Source organism: Ipomoea triloba, chromosome 15 (genome assembly GCF_003576645.1).
Source record: "Ipomoea triloba cultivar NCNSP0323 chromosome 15, ASM357664v1".
Taxonomy (NCBI): domain Eukaryota; kingdom Viridiplantae; phylum Streptophyta; class Magnoliopsida; order Solanales; family Convolvulaceae; genus Ipomoea; species Ipomoea triloba.
The window spans coordinates 9,349,932-9,375,263 of record NC_044930.1 but is presented as its reverse complement, the minus strand read 5'-3'; the positions used below and the strand labels follow the sequence as shown (position 1 = coordinate 9,375,263).

The window sequence follows — 25,332 nt, the reverse complement described above, 5'->3', positions numbered from 1 at the left end:
CTGGCACTATTAATCTGTGTTACCTAATGGTCTTTTCCTTCTCCAAAAAAATAACAGTAACGTCTCACCAGGAGACCGGCACCACAATTTATATTATGGACCAGAGTCCACATGGCATCATGTAGCCTGAATCAAAATGACGAGTTACAAAATTTATACTCGAAAGGTACACAATTTTATAATACAAGATACAAAATATCACAATACAAAGACACATGCATGTTAATTTGTTTCAGGTACTGAATTCATACACACTTAAAGTACAAAATTTCATAATACAAGACACAAAAACTCACAACATAAACATACACATGCACCAACATCAACAATGCATCTATGGTATAAGGATTGTAATGTCACAATGTGCCTCTCCGATATCGCCAATGAAATTAGAACACCCAACATGTAGTTCACAATGGACTACAGTGAGATATTTAATGTTAAAGCCAAATAAATAGCATTCACAAACTCAAAATATATGGATTACAAATTAACTACAACCTAAAATAAACAAAAATTGCACGAAATATATGCTACACATAAATTAAAAGATCCCTCCACTACATTCCCCAGCTCTTCTTGATAATTTCACATGCATAGCGATGCGTATGGAGCTGCTCTTCTGTCATTGTCGAAGTGTCCTTCATAAGGATTTGATATTCATTGATTAAAGTATCTCTTGCCTTCAATGTATTATACTCCTCAAGCTTGTCCAGTTGTTTTTGCATTGTGTTTGAGATTTGGTCAACATTTGTAACCGGGGCTTTTCTTTTCCTCCCCACGCCCTTTTGCTCAACCGGACGAGGGTGAACTTCGCCTTCATCAACATCAACAGTGTCATCAGCACTGGAAGAAGACGTGTGTTGTCCTGGCTCGGTAGTCTGCATCTTCTTTGACTTGTGGCCATTTCGTGATGCCTTTGTTGCCCACATTGGGAAATATCTGACAATATTCCACAAGTGTAAGTAGGGAAACTTGATGCCATTGTGTGTTGCCTTGTATTCTTCATGAGTTTGCAATAGTACGTCCTCCTCATTGTGTCCAATTGGGCGCGCACTAAATAATTCATTATAGCTTGTATTGAAAGAAGTAATCTTCATGCGAGCTTGATTCCAGTGAGTTTTCAGTTTCGCCCTATCTCTCTTCACTGTACCAGTAGGACGATACTCATTGTAGTACTTTTCAATATCTTGCCAAAGGGTACCATTCGCATGTGAACTTTTTAGCTTCTTTCGATCCTCGCTAAATTTGATCCATGCTTTTGCAAGAATCACGTCTTCCTCTATAGACCAAGTTGCTCGTCCACTCTGCTCATCACCACTTCCAGAACATGGTTGTGGTAAAGTTCCGAGCCTAGCTTGATTCAAGAACAACGGTAACTGAGAACTTTGAATAGGAGATGGTGTTTTGGTGCCCAAACCTTGAATATTACCACTTCTTGATTCATTTGAAGGAATGCCCGATGGATCAACCCCCTAGAAAGAAGTAGATGAAAAGAGATAAGATCATGCTTCAAACAAACAAACAAAAAAAGAGGGAATAGGGAACTGGAAACGTAGGTTTTATTGAGCAAATATTTCAACATGGACCAATTTACTTCTATCACACCAAGCACTAAGGTAACCACTTCCAAATACTGCTCTTAAATCTTAAATGAGATATTTTTCCTTTCCTGATCTATTCCACAGACTGATTTAATGACTTGAGATGTTTATCCCTTTTTTTAATCTATGGGTTTTGAACAGAAACATTTATCCTTTTTTTTTAATGAGTTCAAAAAATTGGAACAAAAATCATTCTGACTTTACTACTGCTCTTTTATTTCAGAAAAATCCCAAGTGGGTCTATTTTAAATAGAAAAATTAAGATTATAAAAAAGGTAAATTCACATATATAGTATTCATTCATGTGATATCTTGTTCATAATGTATTTTGTAATATTACACATAACACACCATACTGCCTACATTAGCTCCAGGATTCATATTTTACTCATGAACAAACAACTTAAACTGAGACAGATTAATCTCAAACTAAATTACTAAACAGAGAAACATAATTGTGCAATTTAGTTACATATATGCCACAGCATATTCTTCAGCAGAAGTGCCAGAGCAGGCTGTCCTAGGAACAGCTTGCTCTGATTTGGCAGCATTAACCAAAATTTATAGAGGTTCACGCACTTTACTTCTCCATATCAGTAGACAAGAAAGACATTCAGAAATAAAGTTTTTCAGATTCAGAAATTATACCTAAGACAAGAACTGCAAGAAGGTGCAGTGCTGAGGCTGGTGGATTTAATGTAGATGCACAATTGAAGTTTTGACTCACTAATGTTGATCTATTACGTTGACATTTCAAACTGATGTGGCTTCGAAAAATTTCCCCAAACCCCGTGAAAGTGTGAAACAAGTGACTTCACCATTAATTGCGATCTATGTTTATGTCTTTACACTTTAAATAACTCAAGTAGACTGTGCACAAGCTGTGCCAAAATCATCTTTACTCCTAACCTTAGGGAGAGTACCCTTTATGAGCTTACCAATGCAATCTAGAATCTAGTATTAAGTCTTCTATTTACAATCCTAGTTCAACTTAGATATAGGAGATTTCAGGCTTACTATTTACTATCATACATTCATACTTCAACTTTTTCATATTATATTATGCTATGTTCATATTGAGATGAATTATTACTTTACTATTCTAGTTTAACTTAGATGGAGATTTGAGATGGTCAGATGGCTACTATTTTACTTAATTACTATCCTAGTCTAACTTATTTCATATTATGGTATGGTCAAATAGACAACATTAAGATGGCTTAGAATTTTAATATCTTAGTTTTAACTTGTTCAATTATGCTATAAGCATATATGAGAGTTGCTATAAAAGCCTAAACTTATATGCTAAGTTTCAATACCAATGCCTTTATTTTATCATCACCTATATGTTTTATAACCCATGAAAACATAAAGGGGCAAATTGTAGGGCAGATTATTTTATTTAATTTATAATTTCAAATTTTCAATAACCCTAAACAATACCTTTCAATGACAATACTAAAATGGTGAATGAATAGGAATGTAGAGGTAGAAACAGAATACCATTTTCGAAATGCAATTGGCACGAACAGTGAGTTCCTTACACTCCATATGCACGCTGGGAAATCAGAAAAATAGTGTAAAACAGTCAAGAAACAAATAGAATTAATCAAAACCAATAAGTCTAACAAATTTCTGGAACGAATAAAATATTCTGTGAGATCAAGGTTGTTCGTCGTAGCAGAGCATTTAATTGAAGAAAAATGAGAAATACTTTCAACGATTGACGGAGATCTCGAAATGACCTAGAGAACCCGACTCTCGAAATGACCTAGAGAACCTGACTCTCGAAATGACCTAGAGAACCCGACTCGGAGATGAAAATTTAAGTACCAAAAGATAGGGCTAATTCCCTCATGCATTCCAGTGTAGAGTATAGTGTAGATCAGTAGATTACCTCTCAATTCATCTCCTCGATTGATTGCTCGTGAATTTCTTCGGTGTTGTAGAGAGAAGAAGCGAACGGAAAAATGGAAAGGGGGAAAGCGAAAGCACTTTCCCTAAGTCTAATGGCCTTTATATAGGCCTAGAAAACGCCTGAACCGTTTGACCTCGACCCGACCAACTGAAACTGAAGAGAAGTGATACAGACGGCGGCGCAACGGAGAGGTGAGAGAGCTACTTTGGGAGTGCCATGTCTGGCCCACCGCTTGTGTCCGTTATGTTGTATTCAATTGTTTTGGTGATGTTATAATAAAAGTAGTATTTTCACACGTACATTGCACGCAATAAATTTGCTATAATATTTTACAAATACTTGTATGGATTTATAATTAAATAAATTATAACAACAAATATTATATAATGCAATTGATGAAATGAGTTGGATTGATTATGTTTTTTTATTTTTGAATTCGAGTATACAATTGTCTAATTGCCTGTGTGCACAGATAAAAATTTTTATTATTTATTAAGATAATAAAATTAAAGAAATTATAAACAATTCAAATATTTGAAAGTATATACATTTATTTGATTATAAGATTAGTACAAAAGTGTCATTCAATTAATTGAATAATATACTACTCGTTTGTCGACAATTATCTTAAAAAATCGATATGTAAATATATTATTATTACTAAAAAAAATATGAGAAATAATTTAATTGTAATTATTATAAAAAAAAATTCAACGATTCATATTTAGTTTAATTACCATAATAATTATTATGCAATTATACTAATATCTGTGTAATTATATTTTTATACTTAAGTATATTCCTTTTCAACAATCAACATATCGTGATTATCGTCTTTACTTTTTTCCTCATCTTCTATATGTGAATGAATTAATTGTAATTATTATTAAAAAATCCAACGATCCATGTTTAATTGTAATTATACTGATATTCGTGTAATTATTAACTTAATTTGCATAATAATTATTAGGTAATTATACTAATATAACTTAATTTGCATAATAATTATTAGGTAATTATACTAATATTGAGCAATTATACTTTTATAGCTTCAGTGTGTGTGTGTATATATATATATATATACAATGTAAATAGAAAAGACATTATNTAACTTAATTTGCATAATAATTATTAGGTAATTATACTAATATTGAGCAATTATACTTTTATAGCTTCAGTGTGTGTGTGTATATATATATATATATATACAATGTAAATAGAAAAGACATTATTGATACATTCTCATTTGTACCTATTTTACTTGTGTTTTTATGTAGGTTTTATAGTTAATTGTGTGATAAAATGTTGTGTCCAATGCTTATTTCCATGTTTTCATATTTAAAATGGTATAATGCTTGGTTTAAATGTTTTTGATGTGTTTAGAAGTGCATTAGAACCATTTGTGAACAAAAGCCAATCCAAAGGAGCCAAAGAGTTGTAATTCCCGCTACCATGGCGACATCTTGGTAATCGGACCATATCTCTTCCTATGAATATCCAAATGAGATGATTCTTGAGTCATTGGAAAGAAGACTTCAAGGGCTACAACTCTTTTGAAGACATCAAAGTGTAGATTGAAAGGGAAAATGGTCAAAAGATCAAAGAGTTGTAATTTCTGCTAAATATGGCGACACCTCGGTAATTGGACCATATCTCAGCCTAGAAATATCCAAATGAGGTGATTCTTAAACCATTGGAAAGAAGACTTCAAGGGCTACAACTCTTATGAAGACATCAAAGTGTAATTCGAAAGGGAAAAGGGTCAAAATCAGGATGCAAGTCGGAACTGCGTCACAGGAATTTTCGACGCGTCGAACTCAACTTTCGACGCGTCGAAAATCCCAAAAATGAGGCAGAATAGCCTCGTTTCGGCGCTGTAAAGATTCGACGCGTCGAATGTTGGATTCGACGCGTCGAATGTCGCAGATCTGCGATTCTAAACTTCTAAAAATTGTCATTTTTGCCCTCCATTCTCCACCCACTATAAAAGCATCATTTTCTCTTCAAACCCTAAGCTTGGCTGCGGATTTTGACCAAAAAGGAGAGCAAGGAAGAAGATTTGAAGCCACAACAAGAGAGGAGAATATTAGGACTCTACATAATAGAGTCATACTATAAGTCTCAGTCCTAGTTTACTTATGATTCTCAGTCCTAGTTTACTTATGATTCTCTTGTATATATACTCTTGTATTCCTACAGTCATATTTAGTGAACTCTAATACAAACATAATTGTTCTCATCTGGTATCAGTCGCTAGGGTTTCGTTCTTGTTCCCATGGCTACGAATGACGGCTCTGCCTCTGAGCGGACCGTTTCAGATGTTGCTGTGAGTTCTGCGGCGCCGGCTCCCGTGTCGTCGCTCTCTTCTGCTCATCACTACATTAGCATCAAACTCAACCACCGCAATTTTTTGTTTTGGCGTACTCAGGTTCTCCCGTTTCTACGTGGCCATGATCTCATTGATCTTGTTGATGGATCGTGTCCTTGCCCGGAGGAGTTCCTCCCTGCCGTGTCTGCTGCTACCTCGTCCGCTGCTGCTGCCCGCGTTCGGAATCCGGCGTTTGTTGCGTGGTCTCGCCGTGATCAAGGGTTGCTGTCTCTCCTTGTTTCTTCGCTGTCCGAGGAGGTGCTCTCCATCGCCGTCGGCTGTCGGACATCGAAGGAGTTGTGGGATGCCATTGAGCAGTCCCTCGCTTCCGCCTCTCAATCCCGCCAACTTCACTTGCTTAGCCAACTCCATGGTCTCCGGCAAGGAGATTCGTCGACGGCAGAGTATCTCGGGCGAGCTCGGCTTATTGTTGAAGATTTAGCTCTCGCCGGCCGAAAGGTAACGCTGGAAGAACAGAACCTGTACGTGTTCCGCGGCCTTCGACCGGAGTTCAAGGGTGTCACCTCTTCGCTGGCGGTTCGAGGACATCCGGTGACGCTCCTTGAGCTTGCTGACTTGCTGGGCGCGCAAGACTTCATCGCCGGTGATGATTACGCATTGCCTGGAGGTGCTGCACCGGCGGCTTTCGCTGCTCAGGGAGGTCGCCAGTCGCGTGGTCGTGGAGGAGGCCGTTCGGCTGGCGGAGCACCGTTCGGTCGTGCTGGTTCTAGTTCTGCTCGCGGTCGCGGAGGTTCTGCATGGCGCGGCGGCGGCGGTTCTGGTCGGCAGTCACGTGGCGGTGGGAGAGGCCGTGGCAGAGGCTCTTCCATCCAGTGTCAAATTTGCGGTTCATTTGGTCACTCGGCTTTGTCTTGTTACAAGTTGCCTTATGTTGTTTCTCCGCAAGCGAATTTTATTCATCAGGGTGATTCGGCGAATAACGTAACTGCTCATACCTGGTTGCCTGACACTGGTGCAACACATCATGCCACACCTGATATAGCTGCCCTCTCTACTTCTGAAGAATATGGTGGTAACGACACTTTACGTGTTGGTGACGGTACGCCTTTACTTATTAGTAACGTGGGTCATACTTCTATTTCTACGCCTTCTAGGTCTCTTAAGTTGTCTCATATTTTACATGTTCCCCGTCTTTCTGCCTCTTTATTATCCGTTCAGCGCTTTGCGTCGGATAATCAGGTGTTTTTTGAGTTTCACCCTTCCTTCTTTGTTGTGAAGGATATTCGGACCAAGGAAATTCTTTTGCGGGGCAATAGTTCCGGTGGGCTCTATGCCTTGCCGGTTCCTTCTGGTTCACCTTCCGCGTTTATTTCTGCTCGTGCTTCGGCGTCTACGTGGCATGATCGTTTGGGTCATCCACATCAGCGTGTTTTACATCGAGTCTTGGAGTCTTGTTCTGTTAGTGAGTCGAATAAAACTTCTCATACTGTGTGTTCTGCGTGTCAAATGGGTAAATCTGCACGTTTCCCATTGCCACGTGTTGTCTCTGTTAGTTCGAATGTGCTAGATTTAGTTTATACGGACATTTGGGGCCCTGCTCCTGTACTCTCTTCTGAGGGTTATCGTTATTTTGTTTTATTTGTGGATGACTTTTCTCGTTATACTTGGTATTTTCCTATGAAATTAAAGTCAGATATATATTCTGTTTTTGAGCGTTTTCGATGTTTAGTTGAACGTGCCTTCAATCGTAAAATCAAAGCTGTTCAATCTGATTTAGGGGCTGAGTATAAAAAGTTACATTCTGTTTTTGTTCAGCTTGGTATTAGTCACAGGCAATCTTGTGCGTACACACACGAACAGAATGGTCGTGTGGAACGGAAGCACAGGCATGTGGTTGAAACCGGGCTAGCACTTATGGCTCGTGCCTCTGTGCCGTCTCGGTTCTGGCATTTTGCTTTTGAGGCTGCTGTTTTCCTTATTAACAAAATGCCCTCGCATACTTTCCATAACTCTAGTCCTCATGTCTTGGTGCACAGATCTCAGCCATCATATTCCTTTCTTCGTGTCTTTGGCTGTCTGTGCTATCCGCACTTACGGCCATATAATCGTCATAAACTGTCTTACAGGTCTTCTCCATGTGTCTTTCTGGGCTATCCTGATTCGTTTCGGGGTTATAGGTGCATGGACCTGCGTACTAATAAAGTTTTTGTGTGCCGTCATGTGCGGTTTGATGAAGCTGTGTTTCCTTTTGGTGCTAAGTCTGTTTTGCAGGCTCCATCAGAATCTATTGCACGACCTTGGGCTGAATCTGTTTTTCATCCTGTGGCTGATCCATCTGTGGTAGCTCCCTCGCCTCCTGCTGATGTGGCTCAAAAGAAGCCTCGTGGTCGGCCACGTGGTCGTACTGTGCGTCCCACGGAGAGGTCTCACTCCATGGCCACTAGGAGTCGGTCTGTGGCTCCGGTTGCGGGTTTGACTGTGCAGGTTTCCTCTGTTGATCCTACTTGTTATACTCAGGCAGTCAAACACTCTGAATGGAGGGAGGCAATGGATCAGGAGTTCAATGCCTTGTTGCAGAATCAGACATGGTGCTTGGTTCCTCCCACTGCGTCTATGAATATTATTGGCTGCAAGTGGGTGTTTCGCACGAAAAGGAAGACTGATGGATCTGTTGAGCGCTACAAGGCCAGGCTCGTGGCTAAAGGGTTTAATCAGGTCCCGGGTCAAGATTTCTTTGACACTTTCAGCCCGGTGGTTAAACCTACTACAGTCAGGTTGTTGCTCTCTCTTGCTCTTTCTTCTGGTTGGCTAGTCAGGCAATTGGATGTGCATAATGCATTCCTTAATGGTAATCTTACAGAAACTGTTTACATGCGTCAGCCTCCGGGGTATGTTGATTCTCAGCACCCTGATCATGTTTGCTTGTTGAAACGCTCCCTGTATGGTTTGAAGCAGGCTCCCCGGGCTTGGTTCACTCGTTTGCACACTTTTCTGTTATCTGCTGGTTTTAATGCCTCTAAAACTGATGTTTCGTTATTTTATTATTCTCGTGGATCGGCTACTGTTTACCTGCTTGTTTATGTGGATGATATTCTTGTTATGAGCAATGAGCATGGTGCATTGGAGGCTTTGCTCTCCAAGCTCTCTAGTACTTTCAAGATTAGAGATCTTGGTGAGCCTGGGTTTTTCCTTGGGATTGAAACAGTCAAGTGTGCAGATGGAGTGTTGCTTTCTCAGCGCAGGTATATGACTGACATACTTAAACGAGCTGGTATGACAGACTGCAAACCTGTGTCTACACCTACTACGACTTCAAAGACAATATCTACCTGTATAGATCCATATGATGATCCCACACAATACCGGAGCATTGTAGGTGCACTACAGTACTTAACTATCACGAGACCAGATTTATCCTTTGCAGTTAATCTGCTTTGTCAGCACATGCATGCTCCAACCACTGCACACTGGGAACAACTGAAACGTGTGTTAAGGTATGTTAAAGGTACTATGTCTTTGGGTCTGCGATTGCGAAAGTCAAGTTCAGGTGAGCTTCATGCATTCTCGGATTCTGACTGGGCTGGTTGTCCTACGGATAGAAAGTCTACTAGTGGGCATGCTGTGTTTCTTGGAACCAATCTAGTGTCCTGGGTATGCAAGAAACAAAGGACTGTTGCTCGATCTTCTACTGAAGCAGAGTACAAGGCTCTTGCAGATGTATGTGCTGAAGTTCTGTGGATCCTCTCTTTGCTGCGAGAAATAGGAATTTCACCTCTTCCAGTGCCCAAACTTTGGTGTGACAATCTTGGAGCTACTTATATGTGTGCTAATCCTATTTTTCATGCTCGCACAAAGCATGTCGAAATTGATTATCACTTTGTGAGAGACAGAGTGGCTGCAGGAGACATTCAGGTGCACTTTATTTCTACTAAGGATCAGCTAGCTGATATTTTCACCAAGTCACTCGCAGGTCCCCGGTTCTGCTTCTTACGTGACAAGCTACAGGTTACTTCCGTACCATCCGCTTGAGGGGGAGTATTAGGACTCTACATAATAGAGTCATACTATAAGTCTCAGTCCTAGTTTACTTATGATTCTCAGTCCTAGTTTACTTATGATTCTCTTGTATATATACTCTTGTATTCCTACAGTCATATTTAGTGAACTCTAATACAAACATAATTGTTCTCATCGAGAAGAGCTTGGAAGACACATTCGGGAGAATTTCTTCATCTCTTCTCTATTTTAAGCTTTGTTAAATCTTTCTTTGAATTGTTTGTTGTTGAAACTAAGATAGCCATGTTTGGCTAAGATTTCCTTTGGGATTTTTGGATTGATAAGTGTTTATGAACCTATGTGCCTAGTTCTTGAATTGCTTGAATGAAATATCTATTTGGGTTTATTACTTGTGTTGTAATTGTGGCTTAATTTCTTGATGCTTGTAGTTAAGGATCCTAATTACTTGTTTCATTGCTAAATTTGTCTATGAATTAGAGCACCCACAATTGCACTTGATTCTTGTACCTCGAGAGAGGACATGTTGATTAAGGGATTTATTGTGAATAGCTCACGAGAGTGAGTATTCCAATTGTGAATAGCCCACGAGAGTGGGTATTCCATTTATTGCTTGTTCTTGATTATATGTTGTGAATAGCTCACGAGAGTGAGTATTCCAATTACCATGTTTTGGGATTGAATTACGAGAGTAATCTTTCCCTTTTAGATTGCAATCATCCACACTTGTTGAACCCGAATGATTATTTCACTTTAGATTGGCACTAGGTGATTAAACACTTTGACGCCCAAAAATCCCGCTCTTAATCTCTTGTATATAAAAGTTCGTTTGCCTTGCTTCATTTATTTTATTTTCATAATTTTAGATAAATACCCATTGTTAACGTAGGAATAGCTTCTCGTGAATTAATTAGTAACTAGTACTTAATACCCCGCTTCCCTGTGGATCGATAACCCCGGAATACTCCAGGTATTTGCTTGTACCTAAAAATGCTACGACCAATTATATTCATAAATACTTTAATTTTAATTTTCTTTTAGTTAGATCAACTTTAAGTTAATCTAAATTAATTTGAACATGCCAAGCACCTTATCCTCAATTGGCACATCTATGGCTCTACTTGAGGGAATGGCACAAGATCGAACACTAATGGTATAATATTGACTCTTTGGGCTACAACTGATAAAGAAAGTAAAATGGAGTAAGGGGGGCTGCAGCCCCCATTGTAGATCCGCCCATTTGCCCATGCTTTTATGACTTTGGCTTTTAAACATTCATTTATTCTATAGTTATATGTGCAACGGGGTGAGGGGAGCAACTACCCCCATTGTAGATCCGCCTATGCTTTTATGACTTTGGCATTTAAACATACATTTATTCTATAGTTATATGTGCACTTTTTTGGAATTTCACTTGATCAAGAGCAGTTAACACCAAAGTAACAAAATGATTGAATTCACAACTTTTAAAACAATTGAAGGATTAAATTTTTTAAAATTGACAATTGAGGACTATATTGCATAACTGACAATAATTTAAAGACTAAAAGCGTGATTTTTTCTTAACTCAATTGTAACATTTGACAAATTATTAATTTAATTGTATCAAAACAAGAAGTTGATGTGTTTAATAGTAACTTTTTAAAGTTTAGTGATCTAATTACCTTTTCATATAAAGTTCAATTGCTTATTTCACATTTTTTCCTAAAATAAAATAAGCATAATTTTGGGTGCAAAAGGCAAAATCCCCTACCCCTAGAGCCTCCACGCCCTACTCCATAAAAATTGTGGAGGACCCCTTAGCCCTTTAGGTGACATGAACAACGCCAGATAGCTGGTGCCCACAAGAAGCCACTCCCACAAGAGGTTGAAACTCTCGCAGTATAACTATCAAGATTCAATCATGTATCCTTAGGTGCAATATTTTACCGGGAACCAAATAACCAATAACTTGCAAAATAATTTGTCATCTCAATTGACACACAATTTCAATATAAACACAGTTATAATTACATGTGCCAAGAAGGATATATAGTGCAACTATTTAGCAACTCACCTAATGATTCAACACTCAAAAGTGGGAACTTCAACAAAAGGAGAAGATAATGCCCTATATGCTGTCCTGCTAAACAGACTTCTGTAAGGATCTTCTTCTCTCTTCTTAAGCAAATAGGCCATACTGTTCTCAACTTCAGACTTCACTTCTAAGTACAGCTTATGCGCTTCCTCTCTGTCCTTCAAAATCTCCGGCTTTCCCTTTGTTGAAATCGGCTTTCCAAACAAGTAGTACAAGCGGCCAGGGACCTTCGGCAACATGCCCGGGATGTATAATGTTTGGTTGGCAACCTCCCCGCCCATATTAGTCCTACAACGATACGCTAGTGTTGAGCAATAACATATAGAATATAAATGTGTAGTTACGGAGTATATATTAGTTTAAACTTTTAGTTGAGACAGAGCACATCCTGTTTTGCTTAGCACGTTCAGGATTAAGATACTGTAATGAATCGAACAAAAGCACAATTACCTTAGCCTTGTACCCATCTTGTCGTCGAGTTCACTACTCCTCCTTATCGCATCACTTACAATAGGGATTTTCGTCAAGTCATCATAGTCGAGAACTAACTGCAGATCAAAAAAACATGACAGCGCCAACTTAGTTGCAGTGTACACTTTGGAGCAAATATAAATTCAATCATGGGCACACAAAACACATAATAAGAAGACTCTATTTTAAGGCACCGGTACATGGAAACCAAGAAAAAGTGCCCTAAAAGAAAAGAGAAATAGTTTCTTGCATATATCCAATGTAAATGTTGAATCTTGAATATGTCTCATATGAGGAATAAGAGTGGAGCGGATTGGTTAGGCCCATAGTACAGAGGTATTTTTGTACTTGTACATTTTTATGATTGCATATAAATATGATGCTTGTAACCCTGTATATTTCATCATCACCATTACAATTAATAAACAATGGTTTCACCCCCTTAGATGTAGAGACATTGCCGAACTACATAAATCTTGCCTTCTTTACTTTCTGTCATTGTTATTGTTTCTTGTTCTTGTTAATCTCAGTAGTAAAGCAACAGGTAGAAGTGTCAGTAACATACTTGTGCTAAGTCATCTTCTCCAACCGCTCCAAACGGCACAATTGTAGCCCCGAATTTAGCAGCCATCCTTACAAATTCAGGTTGGTCTGGCCACATTACCTTGTACTCTTCTCCCTGCAGAAACACAGTGAATCTCAAATGCACCGTTCAAATATACTTCTGCCCTCGGAGTAATTCTTTATCTACAAAGAGAACAGAGAAAAAGATCGTAGCCAATAATGTGCACCTTACGATGCAAGGCCTCCCGAGCACCACCAGGATAGAGGAGCACATGAGATTTAGTTGCAAGCAGCTTAAAGAGGTTACTGGCTGAGACGGGCAATGCCCCGTATAGTCGTACCATATCGACGATAAATGATGGAATATAACTCCCATTCTCATCAGCTAACTGTGTGAAAAATGTTGGGTGTGCTACTGCACGAAGCACAACTTTTTTAGCCTTTAAAAATTCTTCAACTAGTGGGATCATTTCTAGCCCCATTAGCATGTGATAACCAACTAACAACACAGGACCTTCATTAGGAACCCCCGCTAGACCTCTTACTATAGTCCCGTTTTCCATCGTGGATAACATTACCGGATCAGTAGCATAGCGATAAAATCTGCAATTTGTTTACCGAGTTACTAGCATCAAGGCATTATATATATGCATTATGCAACCACAATGGAACTAAATCATAGCACAAAAGAGAAGAAGGGTTAGCATTTAGCAAGCGAACAAGACAGATTCCTTAATTTATCTTTTTAAATGACATTATCATGGTCGATTACCTATTGTTCTCAAATGCTTTCTTGAACTCTGACATACTAGGTGGCAAGTAATCCAAGACATAGTCATGCCTCCTTGAACGGCGATATGTGCTTGTACCTTTGATGATGCTTAATAGATTGAAACCATTTTCCTGCAAAAAATCAAAGCACATCCAACCTGCAGCCATCAGAAACTTTCCAAAACCCGTGTTTCCTAAAAATATTGCGTTGGTGTTACACTTACACCTAGCTTATTTCTAAATGGGGAAATTTCGCCTTTACTTCCCTATGTGCAATGGTGAGAATTTAAGTATAGATCCAACAACAATAAAAAGAAAATGTACACAAAATGTTTTCTATTAGAAGCACCATAGTACTCAAAAATGAATGAAATATACCCTCACTTACCAGTAAAATCCTATGTCCTTTATCATTAAAGTATCGTACTTTGCAGTTTCTTAATGACCTTGCAAGCCTTTTAGCTTCATCTTCACTTGGAAGTACATTGTCCTTTCCACTGTAATGCAATTTTTCATCAGCACATTGATCATATTCACATGAAAAATCAGATGCAAAATTAACAATCCCTCTAGCATTACACAACTGAGTAAACAGATTAATGATTATTTATAGAATATCAGAATAATCGAACACTAAAGTTAATGCTCAACTACACTCCATAAAAAGCATGTTCCCTACCTTATATAACACCTTTTTTTCCAAGTTTTCACTTCTCTTTTCTATTAATTTCTCCATTCACCTTAAAGCCTACTATTGAAATTGAGGGATCGAAAGGTCTGGCGATTGAGGGCAACCCCACCTAAATTGGTCGGGCTTTTGACTTTGTAACCATAAGATTACAAGTTCAACTCCCAATGAGAGTAGCCTATTAGCCTTTGTTAGAGCCGGTAGGGTTTACCTAGTGCACACCATGTGGTAGTGGTTACGGGTTTCCATAATAGCCACCGAAGTTTATCCAATGCACACCAAAAAGGTTGAGTGGCGAATAGCCACCGGGATTTACCCCGTGGATATCCTCGGGTAATGGCTGGGGGTTTCCCTCGTCACTGAAAAAGAAAAGGTTTGGCGAGTGGCGAATAGCCACCATCCACCCGTCAGGACTAAGGTTTCCTAATATTCAACACCTACAATACATGGCTAATTTTCTTATTTTCCATAAGAAAATACATAAAAACTTATCATTATTCATTATGTTCCACAGTATACTAAAACAATAAGAGAAAAAGGCAGTAAAGAAACAATCAACCTCCTTCAAATAATGCATAGCATAGAGAGATTACTGACAGAAATTTTCAAAATGAGTACAGGTTTATAATAAATCAAGATAGCGAGATTACTGATAGAAATCTCAAAATGTGTAGAGGTTTATAAGAAATCAAGATAGAGTCTATACCTAGCAAGCACAAGTACTTCTGCTGTAACAGCATGGAGACGGGAATTGGCATATTCAGATGCAGATTTAAGCAGCTTCAATTTCCACGCAAGAGTTTCTTTTGGTTTAAAATCAGTAAACTCCTTATAAAGAGGCAAACATCATAAACATTACTTGTGTATCAGCTTAAACACTTGAGTATCAAAGTAAATGCAAGCTTTAGTTTCATGCTTTAAACCCCATATTTTTCATTAAGACGCACTTTCATCGAAATCTTCTAAAGAAAGCCGTGTACAAATAAGTCACTAGTGAAAATTAGTTTTCTAGCCCAAGCATTACTTTTGTGACAAAAGAGAAAATTTTCTTTTCTTTACAAAAAAATGTGTGCACTAAAGATAGAATTTTACCAAGGTGCCTCTAGAATGACCAAGATTGTTGTTGCTTGGTTACACAAAGTTTTCTTAGACAAATAATCAATCTTACATGTCCAAGAATTTATTTCCATATAACCATCAACTCCCATTCTTTGCCTCTTAATGTAATTTGAGCCATTCGTACACAAATATGCAATGCAAACTATTATATTCTTGGGCCAAGGTCAGTAGTTCACTCAATTGGGCTATAATGCAAATGGGCCAAATCACACTAAAAGATTGAATCCAATCAATTGGCTAGTCTAACTCACACAAAACCCATATGTTCCCCCTGAACCGAATGCTTTGGATGCCACCAATACCATAGGTAGACAACCGGGTGAATACAAAGTGGACCGAACAAGTTATGATACCATGTTAAATATAAGATTGGGCCAAGTCACTCAATTGGGCAATAATGAACATGGGCCAAACCACACTAAAAATTGAATCCAATCAATTAGCTAGTCTAACTCATGATCTTATAAACTCAAAAGTTCTCCCTTATATTTTAACTCTTAACACCAAACCAAACACAATATAACAGTGTGAGCTCTACATGGTTTGATTTTCCTTCATAGATTAAGGTAAATTTATAAATATTCAGGACAAGTAGTGATGGAAGTACAAAGGTTGAAACATTTATCTCCTGAATACAGCATGTTCTATTGCAAGGGGAAAAGTATAACAGGGAAAAGCTTTTGAACTAGCTAGTAGGAATACTCACATTAAATTTGGACAGCAAAGCTGCAAGGTCATCATAGAGATCAGAGACGAGTGAAGAAGGGGGCACAATCTTGATGTTTTCCATTGGCATCTTGGTTAAGTCACCTAACAAATTGAATCAAATGGTGTTAGGATCAAGCGTTTACCAATACGCCAAAAGCTATAGCTTACAACAAAGGTGCAACTTTATTTCCGCCCAACAATCTCCCTAGCCACCCAATTCCCCCTCTCAGCACCTGACTCTAATATCACTTGTTAGGATCAAGCGTTTACCACTAAGCCAAAAGCTATAACTCACAGCAAAGGCGCAACTTTATTTCCTTATATATCGCCACCACATTTTTGAGAGGCAGCGTGCTGGACTTGACCCTTCAGGCCTCCGCCCAACAATTCCCCTAGCCACCAATTGTTGGATTTAGTCCTTCACTGGCCTCCACCCAACAAATGGCTTAAAAGGGGAAAGGAAATACAATGACTATTAGAAAGCCATGGAAATCTCTCCTTTACCTTTTATTGGTAGTGGAATTGATGAACGCAAAAAGAAATTTACTATTGTATACTTAGAGCAGTAAAGCCCAGAGCACATATGCCATTCATGGTAAAGAATCAGAGCAATAAAGAAAACAGGCCAAGATCAACTAATCGGAAGTTGAGATCTTCAAAACCGTATTATGTTCAAGGACAAGAACATACCCAAATAGGATAGAATATTAGGGAATGAAACATGGTTGTCTGGGAAAGCTTCCAGCAAAGGAAAAAATGGTTGCAGTTGTGACCTGCCGAATGAAGTTGCTAGAAGTAATACCGATAAACATCAGAACATAATATGAATAAATAGTCAGCAGATCTATCAAGTACTCCAAATGAAATGGTGCTGCTAACCTGGATTGGTTAATATTACAACAAGATCAATTGTAGGATTACGAGCAGCAACAGCAAGCGCTAAGCATCCTCCAAATGAATCTCCCACCAGATATATTGGCTTATCTGGAGACGATTCATGCTTCATCCTGATTGTCTGTTCAACGAGTTTCACCAGTCCTATAAGATTTTCAAGAAAAGAAAAAAGAGGGTTACAGTTTAAGAATTCTTGTAAACTATATTTCCCTCGATTGGAGAATACATTTTCAAAGTGGTATAGGTGCATTACTGCAGGTATTCATGACAGTCTTGGGATGATCTCAGCTATATTAAGAAAGGACTACATAAACTGGTAATGGAAGTGAGAAAAAAAAAAATTATTACCTATAAATGGTGTTCTATCATTTACAGGAATATTTAAGCTCCAGATTTCAAACACTCTGCAAGGAGGAGTTTACATCCATAATTAACACCAAAGGAAAAGAAGCAATGGGTTAAGGGGTAAAAATCAGCACCAAGGATTTTTTTTATCATATGAAATAATTTTTTTTTTTTTTAAAGAATTGTAAACACCAGAACTTATATAATAACATGAAAATTGCATTTTTGGTCCTCTAATTACACCCGTGGTACAGACTTAGTCCATGAATTATATGCACGACCATCTTTAAAGCCTAAGTTATGTTTGAAGTGGCGATTTAGATTCCCCAGGGACTATTTCTGCCACCCTCACTTAATAAAGTGGGGATTTGGTACTTTAGTGACTAAAATCACCACTTTGCGCATAACGGAGATAATCACGCATATAACTCATGGATTAAGGGGGTGTTTGGCAAACGGCTGATAACTTATAGCTGATAGCTGGTTGGTTTAGCTAGTAGTTGATGGCTGATTGCGTTAACTGGTTTGACCAGCTGGTTGTATTAGCTGGTTATAAAAAACTGTTTGGTAAATTAGCTGTTTATTAGTAGCTGATTGAATGTAAAATGACATTTAAGGGTATTATTATTATTATTATTATTATAAAATAACAAATACACCACCCATTTAAAAGTAAATCCCATTGATTTTAAAGGATAAAATAGTCAATATACCATTGTTTCCAACCAGCTAATACAAAAAGCTACATTCATTAGCTTTTCAATTTTCAGCTTATTGACCCAATAAGCCAAGGCCAATAAGCCATTTACCAAACACTTCAAAATAGCTTATTGATTGGTCAAAAAGCTAAACTTGGTCAAATAAGCTAAAATTTGGCTTATAAGCCAATAACCAAACACCCCCTAAGTCTGTAATATGGTACAACTGGAGGACCAAAAATGCAATTTTTCCCTAATAACATAGATATGAGTTTGATAAAAATGTCTGAAACTTACTTCCCAAGTGCCTTATGGTGCAGAATAAGACCTAAACCACTTCCACCCACTCCTGCAAGCACAATGAAACTTTAGCAGAGAATTTACAGCAGAAAAGCACTATTGGTTCTATTCATCTGATAAGAAAAGTAAACAGATAGATTATAGAGCAAGAATTACCAGGCAAGAAAAAAAGAGCAGGTGAATGTTTCAAAGGAGGGCCACAAGACAGGGGAGTGAACCACCGTGGCGGTCTACCATCAGGCCTAGTAATCTCCTGGGCTAATTCTAGATAATCCTTCGCATTTTGAGTCCCATATCCATCATCCCACAAAGCTTCCAACTTTTCTTGAATGCCCTCCTTCCTCTTCTCCTCCCCAACATTTGTGCCCAAATCCCCATTTCCCAAAAGGCTACTTCTCTCCTTCTCCCAACCAGAAGAAATACCATTGACTCTAATAGAATCGGAAGAAAACACAGTAGAATCCCGGCTAGCTAAACACCGATTTGTAGCACCACATTTCAGCTTATGCTCTGAATTCAACCAAAAATAAGACGATATTTTAAAACTCTGCATAATCAAAGCCATGAGCTCTAAAATCAATGCTTTCTAACTTAAATTCTGTATGCTCAGTTGCTCACAACTTCATTCTCTCAAGACTTAAATATCAAGAAAATAATCTCAAAAGAGGCTATCGACGAGACCCTCTTTCAAGATGAGCGAGCAACTAAATAAATAAGATCAACTGCCAAAAACACAGAGTGCATGTATATGTGCAAATGTGCAATCTTACCATTACTATGAATAGCCAGAACAACGGTGCCGTGATGTCAGAAGTCAGGGGTCACAGAAACTCATTCAACAAAAGCAATTTGAAAAAATAAAATGTAAAAGACTTTGACAATTCAATGGTTTAAGAATTTTTAGCGTAAAAGCCACCAAGAACCAATTGTTCCAGCCACAATAGCTTTTGGCACCATGCTTGTTTGTCAGCGCGTTGGCTGAGCTACCTCAGGAATAGTGGTCTCAATTCACACCACTCAAAACTTTTAGCTTATTGTATATACTACTTTTTCAAGCGCCAAGGAGATAATGCCAATATTTACTTTAAGACTTTCTCTCATATATTGTTGAATTTATTTATTTAAATCGATAATTCAAAAACCTTATGGTCTAGTGGTACTTGGTGTCCCGATTAACACTCCCACACAAATGATGGGAGTGGGTTTGAGCCAATACTACATTATATCAGAGTCATAGTAGATTATCATTTTGTAAAAATATTAATAAATACTTTTTTTTGAAAACCAAACGAAACAACTTATATTAAATCCCTGAAAAAAGACGAAATACAATCAGGAGGGGCAAAATCCCACACACCAAGGACAGAAGAAGAACCAGTCGCCCGTGCAAGGACATGAGCTACATGATTCGCTGACCTATTGACATGGCGAACAGAAATGTTCCCAATGCCACTAGCAATATACCGACATTGCTTAATAAGTAAACCGACGTAATAAAAGTCATTACAAGCAGAATTAAAATTTAAACAAAAGCTTTGGCAATCAGATTCCACAATAATGTTGTTATAACCCCGATTCTTTATCCATGTAAGTGCTTCCTTTACCGCCATTGTCTCCGCAAGATAAGGATCTTTCGCACAAGGTAGAAGACCACTGAAGGCAGCCACAAAATGACCAAAGTGATCACGTATGACTGCACCAAAACCCACATTATCATGCAATAAAGAAGCATCAATGTTACATTTTACCATACCAAGAGGTGGAGGTGACCATACAGCAACTTCATGGATGGGAGTCCCGTGCAATGACAAATTAGTTGAGAGATATGACTCCAGCCATGTACTAACACAATTAACAATAAAATTCTTCAAAGAAACATCATTCCAGACCTTTGCATTCCATAAGGCGTCATTGCGTGCAGTCCAAATAGCCCAAATACGAGCAGCCAACTCAATAATTTTTTGAGCATTATTCAGCCGAAGGTAACACTCTACTAGACAAACAAGAGACCCTCCAATCTGATCAGTAAATCCATTCCATGCAGTCATCGCTACTGGGCATTCACAAAACAGATGGTTAACAGATTCTATCACAGATGGGCATAGAATACACCCACCGTCAGCAGCTATGCCCCTAGCCCGTAAGATGTAACACCCCCAGATTTTCCATCATACTAAAAGGCATAATTAATCATAATTACTAATTTCCCAAAACGGAAGCGCATAAAATCCAGAGGTGCTACTCCACACCTATGTTTATCACAAACTTAGATGCTAAGGTAGTCTTTGTTGGTCCCAAGGGGATGGGGTACAAGTCTAGAAGGGGGGGGGGGGGGAATAGACTTGTATAAGATTTTGCAAATCTTTTCGACCTCTCGTGTGTATTGAACTCAGGATGTTTAGGTTTGATACCTCACGAGGTGAAGACAAAGTTTTATGCGCAGCGGAAAAGTTATCCCCTTTTAGTTAGCACGAGTTTGAGTTAGTTCGAGAGGTGTGTTTATATGCAGTGCAATCGAGAGGTTAGCGAGAGATAAATACAGAAAGTAAATGCGAGAGAGATTTTTAAGTGGTTCGGCCAACCCGCCTACGTCCACTCTTCTTCCAGAAACTCCCTGGAAGGATTGCACTAAAACTTCCCTTTTTAGTACAATATCGAGCGCTTGAGCTTTGATCACGAAGCCCGCCTCAAGCCTCAGGTTTTTCGCCCCGCTTTTGTTACTCCACCTATCGAGCACTTGAGCTTTGATCACCAAGCCCGCCTCAAGCCTCAGGATCTTCACAAGACAGCTCCCAGGTTACTCCGCCTCTCCTCAGGTTTTTCTCCCCGCTTCCAGTTACTCCACCTCTCAAGCACTTGAGCTTTGATCACCAAGCCCGCCTCAAGCCTCAGGATCTTCACTAGACAGCTGCCAGGTTACTCCGCCTCTTCTTGCTTAATCCAAAGCAAGGACCTTTGGTAGTCACAGTTGAGTGTAACAAACTCCAATCTGACCAAAAGCTATCGTTGAATCAATTTCAATGTAGAGCAGCTTCGGTCACCTTCTAGATATATGGCAGTTTAAGCTATGTAACTCTCTCAAACACTAAGATGTGTTTTTCTCGCTGTATTGAATATCTGGATGATATTCCAAATTGAATGCTTGCACTTGAACGTTTGAATCAGACACCTCTTTAGAATTTCGAATGAACCAACCTCTTACGAAAGTTCCCCCCTTTCTTTTTTTTTTTGATCTGTGTCTTCACGTCCTTTTTATATGAGAGTTGAGGAATAATTCCGTTGGGGAAAATTATTCCGTTTGAAATTTGTCTCCCATGCGTGTATGGGACTTGCATCTTTTCAGCATTTTTCATGGAGTGGTGGTCTTGTAACTTGAACCTTTTGTTTGGTAGTGGATATTCCATAATCCACTTTCTTGAGTCCATGCTCCACTTGCTACTTTTGGTAAAAGTTACTCTTTTTAATTCCCAATTCCTTGTTTGTGGGGAAAGACCACTTCCATTGCACCTTTTTCCGTTTGTGTTCCAAATTCGGTCCATCCTTCGGCACCTCTTCATTATTCTATCTCCATGATTTCTTCTTCCCAAACTTTAAGTATGCTTCCTGACCGTCATTCAGCATTACTGGAGAAGTGTCAGTTTATCGAGACCAAGGTGATGTCTCGATTGTTTGATGTCTGATCCAAGCATCGAGAGTCTACTCTCGAACTCTGCTCTCGAACTGGATCTGTGATCCTATCTCTCGAACTCTGCTTATGTCTCGAGACTTAGTTGATGTCTCGCAGACCCTTATTCCTCCAGAGTTGTCCGTGCCTTCTTCTGATTTGTCTATAGATTACAACACGAGACTTCTAAGATGTTCAAACAAATTTACCTTGAGCTTAAATATTTTCCGAGTTGAGCTCAAAGTTACCCGGTTGTATTTTCGCTCTTGGTTTACTTGTCGAACTTACAGTGTTTTGCCTATGTATCGAGACTTGGGGATTTCTACTTAACAGTTGGTATCATCAAACCATTACATGATGTTTTCCTAACAGTCTTTACATCTACTATCCTGATTAATACATACTATTACTGCCTTACATCCCCAGTAATACACAACCCAAAAACCATAGTAATTTCTATCATCAAGAGTAGATCCATTTTCTCTTCTATCGCTCTCGGATAACAAGATCTACTCCATACCTGAAATTCATTTGGAAAACAGAATTAGCACATTGTGCTAAGTAATCCCTACTCCACCCTGTAAAATCATGGTTTTGGAAAATAGTTTTATTCTTTGTTTTCGAAAAGCAGTTATTTCCACATGATAACAAATTTTCAACAAGATTTCTCATATAAGAGATATTCATTTCCTCATTATTGTTCAAAGAAAAATATGTATCAATAATCACAATTTCCACATGTATGCACAATATCATACTCATAATCATACTCATAATCATACTCATACTCATAATTATCCTCATAAACATATAAGCATTTAATAGAAATAACCAGCTTTACCATAATGAAGTTAAAGATATTCCAATTAACACCACAATTTCCTTCTCATTTCCATCACCTCACCACAACCTAGTTATTCCAACTAGGGGAAGCAGATCTAGGACCTTTAGTGTGCACACCCCTTGTCGGGATTCCAGCCCGCAGGTTAGTCACTAGCTCTAGTAACCCCGGATCTGTTTCTACAAGGTTACTCAAGTGGTTAACACCAATCATTTTGGGGCCCAATGTTTGTGATTCCATTATGAATGTTAAAAAGGAATATCCTCCAACTTCACACCGTGATTTCATTTTATCTCATTCTTTACTTTCTCACTTTATGCACATTGAACAATATAAGTCTACTTTTGTATATATATATATATATATATATATATATCTTCACATATCCATACACATATAAGGTCACACCCACTTATACATATATAATATTCTCACATACCACTTACACGCATATAGTACCAAATATGTAGATATATATATGGTAATATAAATATTTATACGATAGTGTATATATACATAATGTATGTATATATATAATAATAATAATAATAATAATAATAATAATATGCGTATATATGTATTTCTACGGTATAAATATATGTAAGTATATATAATAATCATGACAAGAATATCATCAAATAACTAAATGTATAGGGATGTATATATGTATATATATATATAACAATATATAATATATAATATATAAGGTTGTAAACACCATATACATGTTACTACATAATCATCACAACATAATCGTATACTAGTTACTTCATATAATCATCCACATATCTACATATATTCATGATATGCCACAATCACACCAATCTTTCATCTACTAAAATCTTTATATCCATACTTTATCAAGAAATTCATGAATATCATGGTGGAAAAAAAAGGTTTTGGTGGACATAAAGATTACCTTATCTTCTTGAAAATCTCACTAACTCCCTCTAGATGCTCACTCTTCCACTTCCTTTGGTTCTTCTACACAATCCATAATTTATCCACAACATACATAATATTAGATCCTTGAGAACACTAACTATACTAAAATAATTAGTAAAATAGGATTTTCTTACCCAAAAATTTTCCTACAAATCCTAGGAAGTATATAACATCCTAACCACATATTTTAAGAAAACTATACTTGGATCAAGATCTAGGAAGGAAAATAAAGCTTTTGAACCGATTAGAATAGAAATTTACCGAATATTTGTGATCTTGATGAAGAAATTAGCTATGGAGCTCTTGAGCTTAAGGAAGAAGATGAAGATGAAAATCCTCTCCCGAACCTTTTGTTTGGTAGTGGATATTCTATAATCCACTTTCTTGAGTCCATGCTCCACTTGCTACTTTTGGTAAAAGTTACTCTTTTTAAATTCCCATCATTCCTTGTTTGTGGGGAATCAGACCACTTCAGCATTGGTGTACCTTTTGACCGTTTGTGGTGGAAATCTGATGNGTCTTGTAACTTGAACCTTTTGTCTGGTAGTGAATATTCTATATTTCACTTTCTTGAGTCCATGCTCCACTTTCGTCTTTTGGTAAAAGTTACTCTTTTTATATTCCCATCATTCCTTGTTTGTGGGGAATCAGACCACTTCAGCATTGGTGTACCTTTTGACCGTTTGTGGTGGAAATCTGATGTGTCATCCATTTCCGTCTATTTTGAAAACTCACGTTCGGCACCTCTTCATTATTCTATCTCCATGATATTCTTTTTCTCCAAACTTTAAGTATGCTTCCTGACCGTCATTTAGCATTACTGGAGAAGTGTCAGTTTATCGAGACCAAGGTTGATGTCTCGATTGTTTGATGTCTCGAATCCAAGCATCGAGAGGTCTACCTCTCGAACTCTGCTTATGTCTCGAACTGGATTGCTGTAACGACAGATCCTATCTCTCGAACTCTGCTTATGTCTCGAGACTTAGTTGATGTTTCGCAGACCCTTATTCCTCCAGAGTTGTCCCGTGCCTTCTTCTGATTTGTCTATAGGATTACAACACGAGACTTCTAAGATGTTCAAACAAATTTACCTTGAGCTTAAATATTTTCCGAGTTGAGCTCAAAGTTACCCGGTTGTATTTTCGCTCTTGGTTTACTTGTCGAACTTACAGTGTTTTGCCTATGTATCGAGACTTGGGGATTTCTACTTAACAGTTGGTATCATCAAAACCTATTACATGATGTTCCTAACAGTCTTTACATCTACTATCCTGATTAATACATACTATTACTGCCTTACATCCCAGTAATACACAACCCAAAAACCATAGTAATTTCTATCATCAAGAGTAGATCCATTTTCTCTTCTATCGCTCTCGGAT

General features: G+C 38.1%; 3 protein-coding genes across 3 annotated transcripts; all 3 read right to left on the bottom strand.

Moving 5' to 3' along the window:
* Positions 1–248: 248 nt before the first annotated feature.
* On the bottom strand, positions 249–3,732 carry LOC116007565 (glutathione S-transferase T3-like). Its single transcript, XM_031248281.1, has 3 exons — positions 3,502–3,732; positions 3,108–3,162; positions 249–1,475 (listed from the first exon to the last, which is right to left on the bottom strand). Exons 2-3 carry the CDS (start codon positions 3,153–3,155, stop codon positions 561–563), a joined length of 963 nt encoding a protein of 320 aa, XP_031104141.1. The 5' UTR covers positions 3,156–3,162; positions 3,502–3,732; the 3' UTR covers positions 249–560.
* Positions 3,733–11,796: 8,064 nt separating this feature from the next.
* LOC116007497 (acyltransferase-like protein At1g54570, chloroplastic) lies at positions 11,797–19,250 on the bottom strand. The gene is made up of 13 exons (XM_031248203.1): positions 18,657–19,250; positions 18,498–18,549; positions 17,506–17,561; positions 17,143–17,301; positions 16,954–17,052; positions 16,262–16,365; positions 15,143–15,264; positions 14,137–14,245; positions 13,750–13,880; positions 13,205–13,580; positions 12,979–13,092; positions 12,393–12,490; positions 11,797–12,230 (listed from the first exon to the last, which is right to left on the bottom strand). The coding sequence occupies exons 1-13, from the start codon at positions 19,063–19,065 to the stop codon at positions 11,930–11,932; spliced, it is 2,130 nt and encodes a 709-aa protein (XP_031104063.1). The 5' UTR covers positions 19,066–19,250; the 3' UTR covers positions 11,797–11,929.
* Positions 19,251–19,798: 548 nt separating this feature from the next.
* Positions 19,799–20,548, bottom strand: LOC116005658. Its single transcript, XM_031245902.1, has one exon. It carries the CDS (start codon positions 20,546–20,548, stop codon positions 19,799–19,801), a length of 750 nt encoding a protein of 249 aa, XP_031101762.1.
* Between the last annotated feature and the right edge of the window lie 4,784 nt (positions 20,549–25,332).